General features: G+C 51.4%; 1 protein-coding gene across 1 annotated transcript in view; it reads right to left on the bottom strand.

The window, feature by feature from the left end:
• CIT (citron rho-interacting serine/threonine kinase) overlaps nt 1-15,151 on the bottom strand; it is a 1,473,679-nt gene that overhangs the window by 587,539 nt on the left and 870,989 nt on the right. The window contains exon 30 of the mRNA XM_086942878.1: nt 3,411-3,530. Coding sequence (XP_086799004.1) covers nt 3,411-3,530 — 120 coding nt within the window. The remainder of the gene's footprint in view (nt 1-3,410; nt 3,531-15,151) is intronic.

Genomic DNA, 15,151 nt, shown 5'->3' with positions numbered 1-15,151 from the left:
GCTTTTTCCAGCGGGGGATCTTAAATTATGGAGAGAGCCTGAGCTATAGTGCTTCCTTTGTCCAAGGGGGAAAGCAGGGGTCGTGGGCCCCTAGCCCCGGCCGGCCGCGGGCGGGCGTAGACGGGCTTGCCTTAGGCGCGCCTTCGGCAAATCCCTCTTGGAGGAATGGGTTGAAGAAGAAGACCAGGAAGGAGATCTTCGTCTCCAATGACGTTGAGAAGAGGATCTTCGTGGAGGAGATTGATTACTCTGGCTGCCCCTGGATGGAGTGGGGGGTAATCGGTCAACTGCCTGCACCAGCCGAGCCAGAGGGGATCTATGCAGAGGGCTTGAATAGTCCAAGGTCTGTTGAACCTGTGAAGATTCTTCCTGCCAATGCTGAACCGTGAAAAGCCACCTAGGCAAGAGATGCACAGAAGGAGATCTGTGTACTTCCTCTTGTTGTGTAGGTGGAGTCGATATCTGCAGGGTAGATTTTTCTAGCCTCCGCTGTGGGGACAAACAAGATAAACTTCTCGACGTCAAGATGACTTGCGGTGATCCTGCAGCCGAAACTGATGGTTCCGAATGGTGTTTTAAAGAAGAATGGAGTCTTCTTGAGGTCGAATGGCTAGACAACGACAACAATGAATGTCTTGACTTTGATCAACTATGCGCCACTAAGACCTGTGAGTCTAATGAAGGAGATTTCTGCCTTGGTGTCGGTTGTGCATGCTTCGACGTCGACCGACATTCCGTCATCATACACTTGTGTTTTGACGTTGGAAGGGTAGTGCCCAACAACGTACCATGTCTTGACGTCGAAAATGGAGAAGGTGTTGGAGAAAACCTTGACGTCTACCCTCTCAATGCCGCCGATCTAGGTCTCTACCTTGAGCGCCGTCTTGTGGGCTGCAATGGAGGAGTCTTTCTTGAGGCAGAGTCTTTTCTCGTCGCTGATGATCGATCCTAACCTCGAGCGTATTGATGGCTACGACGGAGGGATCTGTTTTGCCATTGAATCCTTTGACGTCGTTGGTGGTCTAGGCCTCGACGTTAACCGCCACCTGGTTGATGGCAATGGAGGGCTGTGCGCCTTGAGTCGAACGGGGTATAGACGGCGACGACAGAGAGCGGTGCCTCGACGTTGGGAGGTCCTGCACCGACTGAGAACGACTCCTCGACGCCGACCGATGCCCGGTTGATGGTGGCGGAGGGACCGTTGTTGACATACCTCTATGTCTGTAAGACTTCGACAATGACCGATGTTCTCTTGACGGTGAATCTGCCGTCTATGGGAGTGTCGTCAATGTTTTCTTCTTTGGTCGAGGCATTCTCTGTGCAGAGCCCGACACCGATGAAGATCAGGCGGTTACCTTGCTTCTGGAAAATTATCTAGGTCCCTTCTTTTTCTGTCTCACAGGAGACCGGCTTCTAGAGGTGGGAGCTTTACCTTTTTTAGAGAGTCCACAAAGGCGAATCATTTCCCTCTCCTTGAGAGTCCGTCTTGACAAAGACTGACAGTGTTGACAATCAGGGGCATGAGAATCCAGAAGGCAAAGGATACAGATAGAGTGGGAGTCTGTTTTGACCTTCTTGCCACAGGAAGGCCATGGATCAAACCGGAAGGTATTTCAGGTAAAAAACGCCAAACTCTTGAAGAAAAAAGATAAACAAATACTCCAAAAGGTGTGAAATATCAAAGTATAAAGATTTAAATAAAAAAGAATCAATTTCTGACTGAAAAGTCAAAAATCTGTGGAGCTGATTAACCATGCTCCTGCTGAAGGAGCCAGAAAGAACAACTAACCTAACTGTCACCCCTGGGCAAGATGGGAAGCTAGGGGTCACGTCTGCTTTAAAGGAACAGTGCCAGTTTTGTGATGCTCTGCATTTGCTTTCATTTTCTATGTTATCTCTGTTACAATGCAGCCTATGGGCTAACACGGCCTGCTTTTTCTTCTTACAGGACTACTTGTCTGCTGTTTCATTAAAAGCAGTTAACGTGCCTTTTGGTCTTCCTGGTTTGTTTATATATGTGCAAAGTCCACATTTCACAGCATTGCGTAACCTTAAAGTTGGTGTATGTAAGGCTGCATTGTTTGTGTTTTCTACCAAACATCGTTATATGTGTCTGTGTGTGTATATATATATATATATATATATATATATATATATATATATATATATATATATATATATATATTATATATATATATATATATATGTGTGTGTATATATATCATGCAAGCCGAAACGTTATGGCAACAGCAATAAAATTATTCATCTTCCGAAATTGTGGTACGTGCCTGGTTCCTGTTCGTGACTGATTGCGAGAAGGCAGCCCGAGGGAAACTGAGGTTTTTGTGTCCAAGGGTATAATTTTTATATATTGTCCGGGGTCTTCGTGCATGGGCGGGAATATTCAGTGCTTATGACTTTGATGAGAATACCCTGGAAGAGAATTCATGTTTCACAGCAAGATAAATGAAATTTAATGTGGGTGTGATTTACTTTCCTAATCTTTGGAAATGAGCTCAGAGTGCACTTCAATGATTGACAACAAATTCTGATGATGTAAAATATACAAACAATGGAGGAAAATACAGTAAGTGAATACTTGAGGACAATGTTTATCTCCTAAAAATGGACAGATTCATTAATTGTACATAGAAATCTACAGAGGTAGTTGTCAGTCTTTAAAACATTTCCTCTTCCCATTATTGGCTTTGAAGTGCCATAAAGGGACCTTGATCAGAGTATTTCTCATTCAATAGGGATTCCCTAGCATATGGCTGTTTCTTCCTGACTGTGGTGAAATTGGTCTTTCCAAACCTGTACGCTCTACTTTTTGTACCACAGTTTTGTTTGGAAACACGTCCTCACCTTCCACTTCATACATTTCCTTCAATGATGTCCTTCCGTTTCCTTACTACCATCAGTTCAATTTCTTGGAGGACCCCAAAGTCAACTTCCTCTCCTGTCTTTTTTCCAGTAGGAATTATTCTGTATGCTCTTTCAGGTAGTCTTCATTTACTCTCCATACTCTCCTCCCTTTGCTTTACGAGGTCTTCTCTCCCTTTCCTTCTTCTAGGTAGGCTACCTCCATCCTCCCTGTACTCAAGTTCTTCAGCAGCACCATTATTTAACTCTCCACCAGTGTTCTTCATGTTGTCACCCTGCACTCTTTCTTTCATCCTCCTTGTCTTCACTAGGCAACCAGTATTTTATTGTCTGTCCTTTCTTTAGCTGGTCACCCCATACTTTACTCTTCACACTTTTATCCACATGGTCACCTGGTGCATGCTCCAAACCTCTCTTTCTTTCAGTTAATATGGTCATCTTTTCACCTGTTCAACCCCAGGAAATGGGTAACCCAGTGCATGCCCACCAGCCTTGTCCATTTTTAGTCAGTAGCATTATTCGCTCACCTCTGCGCTCACCTTTTTCTTCTTGGTGGGCTGGTCCATCTTTGCTTGTAAGAAATCAATAAGCTTAGTTTGTTGGGAAATGGTCCCTTCCATTTTCACCTTCTCATGAGAATAAAGAGCCTGCAATGCACAAACAAAACATCAATTCCAGACCAAGATTTTATGTTTGTAGCCAAACCCTGGATAACCATCATCAGTAACAAATGTTGGTAGGGGATAGACAGCAGACAAAGTGTGACCACATATGCCACTTCTAGCAGAACCTATTAATAAGTGGTACCTTTTAACCCAAAGATGCCACCCGAGGCATATGCCTCTTTCCCACCTCTGTGCACAGCTCTCACTGGTGAGTTGAGCTTCCTCATTGTGATATCTCCAGTTTGGCTTCCTCTCCAACTAAAAACACTTCAAGTATAATACTTCTCTTTCCTCAAGAACGTATACAGCACTGGTTTGGCTAAACAATCTTGTGGGGGACCTACCCGTCCAGTTATTTAAATTTTCTTGAGCAGAGGCAAAGCCATTCTCAGAGTGCACTACTAGCACCAAATGAAATACATATTTCATTAATTCCACAAACACGCTTTCTGTAAAAAACTGATGTCATCATGGATTTTATTTATTGTCTAAAGGGAATCTTGGTTGACCCGGTCTGTTGATGGGTAGAAGGTGGCTTACACTGTTGCATTCCAAGGCTATCCTGGGCACCACTGAAAGCAAATAATACAAAATGTACAGTTGCTAATGCTAGCCCACATCTAACTGGGTTGAGGCGAACAGATTGTGATAGTCTTTTCTTCACACCCACAACCTAATCGCCCCCACCCCACACAAAAATGAATAAAATACATTTTATGGAGCATAGACGTATCTAACTAGAAAAACATAGGGTGGGTGTGGTGATGAAAAAAAGGGGGTAAGTGGAGGAATTCTGGAATCTGATTTGATTCACTTTGTAAACTGAACTTAAAAGAGGCTGTTGTGGCATGGTCAAAGTTGCCTCACTTGCATTTCCCTGTGCTCAGGTTGGTTCTCCAAATACATAAAGTATTAGGAGAAGGAGTCAAGCTACAATAGTCTTGCTTGATCTTTGAAGCTCCACCTTGTTGAACTATATACATTTGCTCTGTCTGAGTAAGTCCCATAACGTACACCAATAAAATAACAGCGCTAGATGCCTAGCTTGCGGGTTCTGGTGCACCTCATCTATAATATGGAAATTATTTGTTTCTTGGAAAGGAATGTGGCTGTTTTTACTGAATTTAAAGTTTACAAGAACAGGTATTCTGCAAAAAATATATTCCCCTTACAGTTGCCATTTACAGCAATTTTTTTTTATACATTTATTTATTTTTACAAAGCTGTTCTCTGAGTAAAATAAATTGTAAATCGCTAGTGGTATAATTGATTTCCTCTGTAAGAGAGGTAACACAGATCTTTCAGATATATTTATTTTTATTTTATTTTTTAGCTTTATAGAGTGTGAACCAGACCCGTGAGGGTATCCGAGCACTACACACGATTAACAGGTGGTAAAAACAGTCTTAAGACGGGTGTATACAATTGGGATAGGAACAGGTAGATGCATTATACAAGGAAAGAAATAATAGGCAGTAACTTATCCCGCATACAGTTGGGATACAAACAGGTAGGTACATTATATGAGAAAACAGCTGTCAAAATTCCCAAGTGGGATGCCCAGAAGTGCTGGGTAGGTATCATCGAGAAGAACCATGGGTAATGCCGTATTGGAAGGAGAAACAAAATCGCTGAGGTGATTGAAATGCAAGCGTTAGGAGGGGAATTTGGCCATTAGGAAAGTTTTGGACTCCTTTTTTAAATGTGCCAAAGGTGGAAGTCTTCTGATAGTGGGCGGGAGTGAGTTCCATATTCTTGGGGCGGCCCCAGAGAAGGCCCGATTGTACTTTTTTTCCCCGCAAGCGTGCTGGTTGGAGCAAAAGGTCTCTGGCGGATCATGACTTTCTGGCTCCTCCGTTTATCACGAGTTTCTGGGCAAGAAACACTGGGGAATTGGAGTACAGAGCCTTGAGAGTGATGCAAGCCAGCTTAAGTTGGATTCTGGCCTTGAGAGAAAGCCAGTTTAGAGCTTTGAGGTGGGAGAGATATGGTCGAATTTCTTTGAACCTGTTTATGAGCCTGGCGGCAGCGTAGAAGCAGGCTTTCAATGAGGCCAAAGAGTTCTTGAGTAGAGCACCCATATTCTAGTCTGGAGATGACTAGTGCCTGGGTTGCCATTTTTAGGCTGGGGGTGTCGAGGAAAGGTTTCAGGTGCTTAAGTAGCTCAGGTGAGATCTGACAGTTTTGGCCATCGAGTTGATATGCCACGCATATTTAAGTTGCATTCTAGGGTTATTCCCAGGGATTTAGCAGAGCCCACAATGGTAGGAGGGCAGTTTAACGCTGTGATAGCCTTGATCCATTCCTGAATGTCTGAATTGGTTTTGGGTGGGGAGGTAAGGAGAAATTCAGTTTTTTTGCGTTAAGTTTCTGCTGGTTAGAGGTGAGCCACTGCAAAGTCAGCTTCAAGGCCTCATTCAGGGAGGGAATGTCCTCAGTAGAATAGATTTTAATGTAGAACTGTGCGTCTTCGGCATACATGAGATAGGAGATGTTGGCGGTGCGTAGCATCTCTGTGAGCGGTTCAAGGTAAAGATTGAAGAGGGTAGGGGACAAGGTTGATCCTTGGAGGACTCCAATCGTGATCGGAGAGGGAGCGGAATAAGTTACCGTTGATTAGGATTCTCAGTGAGCAATTCTGGAGGAAGGACTCAAACCATTCAAGAACGGTGCCATCCAATCCCATCCGGAGTTTGAAGTATAACAGGAGAGTTTTGTGGTTGACCTATCGAACACAGAGGATAGGTCTAGGAGGATTAGGAGACAGGTTTTGCCTTGGTCAAGGGCTTGGAGGGCATCATCCACGATGTGGAGGAGGGTGGTTTCTGTGCTGTGTTCAGGTCTGAACCCCGATTGGAAGTCATCAAGTAGGTGGAACTTGGTAATGTGTTGGCTCAACTGCTGGTCCAGCGTAGGGTTTTTTTTTTTTAAAGATGGAGACGACTTTGAGAGAGTCAGGTGTCAATCCCTGTAGTCAGTGCTTTAAATGGAAAAAAAATAAGTGAAGGTATTCTCGAAATTGAGATGTGGACTAGCGGGCAAAGCTTGGGGTGGGGCTAGGGGCGGAGCTATGGGCAGCACAAAGGGATCTGGCCGGGGGCCCATTTAAGCATAGATGCATGCGGACAGGGCATTCGCACAAGTTACTACTTGTGTAACGATATATCTGTAAGAGACATTAGTTAGTGATAGATTCCTTACCTTAGAATATCCCCAGGTGTCAGACTGGATCCGGAAACTTTTGCGTAGCAGTACCCTTGCGCATCGGTAGGCGTCGTCTGCGGCTCCGCGTCCGTCGTCGGCGTCGTGGGCGCCGTGATGACGTCGTCGGAGTACTTAGACGCTGCCTCCGCGTGCTGACGTCAGTTCTTAGACACAGCTTTTCCGCGCCAGAAGCGCAGAGCCATGCCAAAAACCAACACTGGTGCCATGAAACTAGGGCCCTGAAAGGGGATGACCATAACCCTAGATATCGGTTCGCAGAACGGGGAGGATGGGTGGGTCGGTAAGAAATCTATCACTAACTAATGTCTCTTACAGATATATCGTTACACAAGTAGTAACTTGTGCATCTGAAAGAGACACGTTAGTGATAGATTCCTTACCTTAGAATAGATACCCCTGCAATACCAAAGCCATGGTGGTGGGTCTGCGAACCAATAATCACACCAGAAAGTCCCGGAGGACGGAACGGCCAAAGTAGCCATCCCTCCGGACTTGACTGTCCAGGCAATAATGTTGTGCAAACGTGTGCAGCGAGGCCCAGGTAGCCGCCTGGCAAATGTCCTGCAAGGGCACACCTCGGCCCAAGGCAGTTGTAGTGGCCGTGGCTCGAGTGGAATGAGCCCGCAGCCCAACAGGGTGTTCCTTCTTAGCCAAGGAGTAACACGCCTGGATGCACAAGATGATCCACCGGGAGATGGTCCGCTTGTGCACCGCTTTCCCTTTCTTAGCGCCCGCGTATCCAACAAAGAGTTGGTCATCCACCCAGAACTGTTGTGTGCGGTTCAAATAAAATGAGAGCGCACGTTTTGGGTCCAGACGGTGGAGCCTCTCTTCCTCTCTTGAGGGGTGCGGAGGCGGAAAGAAGGTGGGCAAGGTCATGGATTGCCCAATGTGGAAGGCCGTGACTACCTTGGGTAGGAAGGAGGGCCTTGTTCGTAACACAACCTTGTCCGGATGGACTGAAAGGAAAGGAGGCTTACAAGATAGAGCCTGGAGCTCACTCACTCTCCTGGCAGAGGTGATGGCTACCTGGAAGGCAGTCTGCAAAGAAAGAAGGCGAAGAGGACAGTTGTGAAGTGGCTCAAAGGGAGCGCACATCAGAAACGTAAGAACCAGGTTCAAGTCCCACTGAGGCATCACGAAGGGAACAGGAGGAAACGTATGAGTGATGCCCTTCAGGAATCGATTAACGATAGGGGACTTGAACAAAGAAGGTTGATCAGGCAGCCTCAGAAAGGCTGAAAGAGCTGAGAGATAGCCCTGGACAGTGCCCATAGCAGAGCCCTGCTGGGCAAGAGAGAAAAGAAAGAGGAGAACCTCCGAAACAGGGGCATTAAGGGGATCCACAGCCTTTGCTGTGCACCATGCCACAAATCTGTTACACCTGCAGGCGTATACCGACTTTGTGGAGGGACGACTGGCTGCTCAATCTCCAAGCATGGAGGTGGAGATTGGACAGGTTCGGGTGGAGGACCGTCCCCTGCTGCTGCGACAGAAGGTCCTCCTGAAGAGGCAAACGAACCGGGGGATCGACTGGCATACTGAGTAGCTCTGGATACCAGTACCTTCGTGCCCAGTCCGGAGCCACAAGGATGACTTGTGCCCGGTCGCACTTGATCTTCTTCAGCGCTCTGGGCAGAAGTGGTATAGGCGGAAAGGCGTACAACAGACCGCAACTCCACTCGCAACGAAAAGCGTCTCCGAGCGAGTGCCGCCTTGGAAAGTCCAATGAGCAGAACTGATGACATTGCGCATTCTCTTCGGTGGCGAATAGATCTAACCAAGGCTCTCCCCACTGCTGAAAGAGACCTTGCGCCACGTCCGAGTTCAGACGCCATTCGTGATCCATCATGCACCAGCGGCTGAGTTTGTCCGCCCTGGCGTTCAGAAAACCTGCCAGGTGTTGAACCATCAGAATCACGCCCTGATGTTCCAGCCATTGCCAGAGGCGCAGAGCCTCCTGGCAGAGGGTCCACGACTCCACCCCGCCCTGTTTGTTGCAGTTCCACATGGCGGTGGTGTTGTCCGTGAACACCTGCACTACACTTCCTTGGACAGACGGGTGGAATGCCTTCAGTGCTAGACGAATCGCCCGCAGCTCCAAAAGGTTGATATGGAGCCGGGACTCCGCCGGAGACCAGAGGCCTCTGATCTCCACCTCTCCCATGTGGCCTCCCCAGCCCAGGAGGGACGCGTCCGTCACAACTACGTGCTCCGGTTGGGTAATGGAGAGGGATCTGCCGTTGACCCAATCGCGGTCCGTGAGCCACCACTGCAGCTGTCTCGTAGTGCCCTCCGAGATCAGGACATGGTCGGACAGGTTGCCCTGATGCTGGGCCCACTGAAACTTCAGGTCCCACTGCAGAGCCCGCATCCGCCACCGTGCGTGATGCACCAGAAGGATGCAGGAGGCCATCAGCCCCAGAAGCCGCAGCGTCAACCTGACCGAAACCCGGGATAAAGGCCGGAAGAGTGGAATCAGGGCCTGTATATCCCGAACCCGCTGTTCGGGCGGGAAAACCCGAAACTGCGCCGAGTCGAGAACCGCTCTGTTGAAAAGGAGCTTCTGAGAGGGACACAAGTGTGACTTCGGCACATTGATGGAAAATCCCAGCTGGTGCAGGAGATCCGCTGTAGTCTGGAGGTGGTTGACGACTGCCTGGGGCGAGCCCGCCTTCAACAACCAGTCGTCGAGGTAGGGGAAGACTGAGACCCCCAACCTGCGCAGATGAGCTGCGACCACCGCCATCACCTTCGTGAAAACCCGTGGGGCGCTGGTAAGGCCGAAGGGGAGCACCGAAAACTGAAAGTGCTCGTGGCCTACCGTGAACCGCAGATAACGCCGGTGGGCCGGCAGGACGGGGATGTGGAAATACGCGTCCTGCAAGTTCACCGCTACCATCCAGTCTCCTGGGTCTAGGGCAGCTAAGACCTGAGCCAGAGTCAGCATTTTGAACTTCTCCTTCCGGAAGAAGCCGTTGACGTTCCTCAGATCCAAGATAGGGCGTAGGCCCCCTTTGCCCTTCTTGGGTACCAGAAAGTAGTGGGAGTAGCAACCACGTCCTACTTCTGGCCCAGGAATGCACTCGATGGCCCCCTTGGCCAAGAGGGCCGAAACTTCCTCCTGCAGAATCCGCAAGTGATCCCCCGATACGCGGTGGTGTTGCGGCGGCATGGCTTGAGGAGTCGTCTCGAAGGGGAGGAAGTAGCCCCTCCGGACGATCTGCAGCACCCACCTGTCCGAAGTGACAGTGCGCCAGTGAGAGTGGTGATGGCGAACCCTGCCTCCCACTGGCGTCACATGGGCCGAAAAGCACGGACTAGGAGGGTTTAGAGGTGGATGCCGCGGGGGCAGGTGTGGACTGACTCCGCCTTGTTCCCCGACCGCCTCCGCGCCGGTTTCCACGGCCGCCGCCGCACTGGACGACAGTCTGCGGCGAGTGGCTGGCGGCACGTTGGGGGGGCGCCCCTTCCCTGGCCACGAAAGGAGCGAAAGGCACCCGTTTGCTGTCGCGGGGCCGAGAGGCCCAAGGACTTGGCCGTAGCCTTAAATCGCTCAAGCGCGTGGTCTGCCTTGTCGCCAAAGAGGCGACGGCCATCGAACGGCATGTCCATCAGAGTGTTCTGGACATCTGCCGAGAAATTGGCGGATCTCAGCCAGGCGTGGCGTCTCACCGCCCCTGTCGTAGCCATCGCTCTGCCTAGCGAGTCAGTAGTATCCAGCCCACACCTGATTGAATACTTGGCTGCATCTCGGCCCTCCACAAGGGCTTGGCCGAGTTTGGCCCGTACCTCCAACGGGCACTCTGGCAGCACTTCCGCCACCGTCTCCCACAGAGAGTGGGTGTAGCGGCCCAAGAGGCATGTGGTGTTGGAAGACCGCAGTCCCAAACTAAGGGAGGAGAATATCTTCTTTCCATAATTTTCATACCTCTTGGATTCCCTGTCCGGCGGGGCCGTCGGGAATGCGGTCTGGGAATTAGAGGCCTGGACGACCAGACTCTCGGGGGTGGGGTTAGAGGACAGGAAACATGGGTCGCCCGGAGCCGGGCGGTGGCGTCTGGCCACGTTACTATCTACGGGCGAACCCGTAGCGAGCCTGGACCAGGTGCCCAAAAGAACGTCGGTCAAGGCCTCATTAAAGGGCAGCAGAGGCTCAGCCGAGCATGACTGCGGTTTAAGGACCTCTGTGAGGAGCTTAGTCCTCACGGCCGCGACGGGGAGCTCAGGGCCCAAGGCCTTGGCAGCCCTCGTCAACACCACACCATAGGTAGCGCCCTCCTCCTAAGCCACGGTAGGAGGAGAGACAAATCCAGTGTCTGGAGATGTGTCCAGGCCACTGGCCTCCCCAAGGTCTCCTGCCCAGTCCATATTAGACTGACACTTCTTGGTCAGAGGGTCCTCAGACCCCTCCCAATCCTCCTCATCACCCATCTCCTGAGATTCAGGGTTGTAATTGAATGAGGTTGGTTCATAGAAGTGGAAATCTCCAAACGGCGTTGGGTACGGCGCCGATAGGAGACGTCAGAACCGAAGCAAAAGAGGTATCGGGGCGGCGCCGCCCGAGGACGGCGCCGGAGGTGACAACAGACGGACCGACGCCGGGAGGGGTCGTAAGGTCCACCTGTGACGATCCAAAGCCCGAGGAAGGCCCAGCGGCGTCCTGCGGCGCCGGGCCCGAAGGCGCCGGCGGCGCCGGTGCCGCTGTTCCCTGCGGCGCCGGGCCGAAGGTGCCGGCGGCGTCGGGGCCGAAGCACCCAACAGCGTCGGGGTCGAAGCCCCCGACCCACTAGTGCCCCCAGACGGGTCCCGCTGGGCCCGGAGGCGCCGCGGAGCCCGTCGGAGGAGAAAGGGACCTCATGGCCATGAGGAAACGCTCAATCTCCTCCGGCGTCGTGTTCAGCCCAGGGACCGGAGGGTATGGGGCCGGACGAGACGCCCGCGACTCCCGAGGAGCCGCGTGGGCGGTGTCACCCGAACCCCCGGCCACATCGCGCGAGCGTCGGGGGGAGTCAGAAGAGCGATAATGCCTCTTCGACTTCTTGTGTTTCTTACCTGACGACTTGGACCCGGAGGAGTGGTGCCGACTCCCGGAGCTGTGACGGCTCCGTCCCCGCGACTTGTCCCTCGACCTCCCGTGGGACCGGGACCTCACACGGCGAGGGCCGACTGCTGGAGTTCGAGCCGCCTGCGGGACCGCTCCCGCCTGGCTTTCCTCGAAAGGGCCCGACAGTCGGGGCAGGCCTCGTCGTCGTGGTCGACGCCCAAAGGATCCGTGACCGACATGGTGCGGTCGCAATCGTCACAATGCTTGAAGCCGGGCATCCCTAAGGCACCGTCGGAGTCGCAAGACTTCGAAAAGGATCAAAAATGATCACCAAAAAGTTAGTCAAAAATTGACTTGGTTACTGCTTTTTCCAGATCTGCGCTGGCTGGCGCGGAAAAAAGAAGAACTGACGTCAGCACACGGAGGCGGCGTCTAAGTACTCCGACGACGTCATCACGGCGCACACGACGGCGACGACGGACGCGGAGCCGCAGACGACGCCTACCGAAGCGCAAGGGTACTGCTACGCAAAAGTTTCCGGATCCAGTCTGACGCCTGGGGATATTCTAAGGTAAGGAATCTATCACTAACGTATCTCTTTCAAATAGTACATGTATTTTAGAAACGCGTAAATTCGCTGCTACCCACATTAATAAACCTTGATTTCCACCTGCTGTGCTACAGCATTACTATAGCCACCTTCCTCCTCTGTCTGGTTGCAAACAAGTGCAGCTGTACTCTGCTATGCCAGCAGGAAGCCGCCTCTTCGATTTCACGAAAGTAACAAAATATGTCTGTTAGCAGGCCCTGCTCACACACGTACTTCTATGCACTCCATGGAGCCTAAGTGGACACTGTGCAGGTGCACAACGCTCATTGAGCTCAAAGGGCTTTAGCCCGCCCCCCCTTCCCCATCCTTCGTGTGTGGCAGCCCGGGCTGAGACAGCTTCCCGTGCACACCCTCTGTCATTCACCGGCTAGACAGAGCATGCCATGAAGTATCCCTGATTAATCAAAGTCTGGCGGCTCCGCCTCGCGCACACCCGTCTCTCCCTCTCTCTCCACCTGCTAATCCCTGCCCTCTCCCTCAATCAGCTCACCCCTTCCGTCCACTGCCTGAGGACTGGCTCACTGTGACAGCAGCTCAACGGGTTAAGAGCCCGCTGCTCATGTGTGCACAGCCTTCAGTCCCTGGTGACCTGTCCTGTTGTTTACAGCGCAAGGTAGGCGCTAAGGTATTCATTGCGATCCTTCCCCAAGTTTCATCCCTTTACTTCATTCACCAAAGAAAGGCAGGCTCAGGAAGTTCGAGTTTTCGAGCCCGGGCTGAGACAGCTCCCAGGCACACACACAGCTGCACCGCACCCGAGTACTTCACAGGTCTTCAGAAGACCATTTGCTTGCTAACAAGACTTTGTTCTTTTTCTCCCCCCCTTTCTTAGAGCCTCTGCATCTCCACTCCCACTCTGACTATTGCTGGGAGAATTAACTAACCCTCACCCCACCTCACCCCCAGATCTGGCTCTAGTTGCGCCTCTGGCACTTTATCAGTAATCACAGTGTGAGTCGTGTAGGAGAGTAGGGTCTGCAATCCTATGATCACCCCAGATTTTTGCTTTTTGCTTCACTGGTTTACGACTTCTCTGGCTGTGGGCCTGCTAATCAGACCCACAGCCTTGCTGTTCTCTCACTAAATTGACACGTGTACCTTAGGTGCATTATCCAATTGGTACTGGGCCACCTTATCAGACCCTGTAACTCAGGGCATAGGTGTACCCAGGGCCTACCAGGGGCTGAAGTATGTATTATGCCACCCCTGGATGGCCATCTAAATCTGACACAACTGGCTGCACGACAGCTGGGGCAAGGTGGTGTAATCACCCTTTGCTTTAGATATAGTATACCTATATCTAACCCTAAAAATGGACACACAGATTCCTATCAGTCACTCCTATGGCAGGTCTTGACAATCCTGAAGGCAGAGTGCTTGGAATTGTGTGAGATGGTGCTCTGGCATGAGCTGAGCCCGTTTGCAGCTTGCGGAACCAAGTCCTAATAGCTGTTCCATGATAACGCGTACCATATACTCTTAAGTGCATTATAATCCTCGCGGTTAAATGCTATCTTTGGTATCGCTTTATCAAAACATGTCGAGTAAGGTGTCATACGAATTGGAATACAAACCCCTCGCCAATTCTGGCGACGGGGTTAGCATTCCACCCTTCTAGAGGGACACGACATGTATGTAACTGTGAACCCCGGTTAATGTTAAATCAAGCCTCAGCATCACAAAATGGATGCTGCCACCACAGACACAAGTCTGACCCCCTGCAGCTGGGAGTCCTTCCAGCGAGGGGAGCTTGGACAAAGGGTTTCCTGTCAGGGGCGGTGCTAGCACCATTACAGACAGGGTTTTGTGTATCCTGGGTAGGCAGGGCTTTCCAGGAAGGTGATTGCAAGTGGCACCCCGGTGCTCACTACGCATCTGCCGGCTAGAACCAGTTCCAGGGGCACACCAGCCCCTGGCCTGGGGAAAGTCCGGCATGGGAGAGGGGTGTAACCACCCCCCTTCCTGGTCCCACCCCTAGGGCAGGACCTAGTCGCGTACCCACCCCTTTCTTTAGGATAAAGGCAGGAGCGGGGACCCTTCCAAATTAGATCATCTTTGAATCAAGAAACTACTTTCTACGAAAGGAACTCTCGACTTCTTCTCAAGATTTCTCCCTTGTGGCTAAGGAGTAGTCACCCTGCACCCGCAGGCACCATCAAGAACTCTGCGGTTTGCTGCACGTCCTTCCTCCGGAATCCGACTGCCCAGCTCGACGAGACCCGGCTTCCCTGGCACCTCTGACCTCTACAGCTAAGCTGAGAACCGTAGGTGCGACGAGACCTCGAGGGACCGGCCATCATCAGAACTGCACGACTTCTATCCAGCACCACCGCCGAGGGATCCTCTGGTGAGGGCTTTGGGGTCCGAGAAGCCCCGACCCTGAGCAGCTCCAGCACCGAAGTCCAGCCCCCCAGCATCCACGAGATCTGCGTGGGGCCCTTCTGCTTGTTGCTGCTTACCGCGTTGTCTGGCTACTAGCCCACTGGCTTGTGGCCTTCCAGACGATGCCCGACGACATCACCACTGCTGGTCTGGTTGCTCCAGACTGGCTCTTGCTCCCTTCCAAAAGAGGAGCACCCCGGACCCTCCTGGTCCACTCCAGACGCCATTTTAGGTCCACCTCGTGGGCTTGAATTTGCCAAGACTTGTTGCCCCAATCCTGGGTCCAGCGACGTCGACAGCATCAACCATCGTGGGACAGCTCGCACCTCCATCCTGGTC

The sequence above is a fragment of the Lissotriton vulgaris genome, chromosome 11 (genome assembly GCF_964263255.1).
Source record: "Lissotriton vulgaris chromosome 11, aLisVul1.2, whole genome shotgun sequence".
Taxonomy (NCBI): domain Eukaryota; kingdom Metazoa; phylum Chordata; class Amphibia; order Caudata; family Salamandridae; genus Lissotriton; species Lissotriton vulgaris.
Note: the sequence above shows the minus strand (reverse complement) of the source record. Positions and strands in the feature narration are given on the sequence as shown.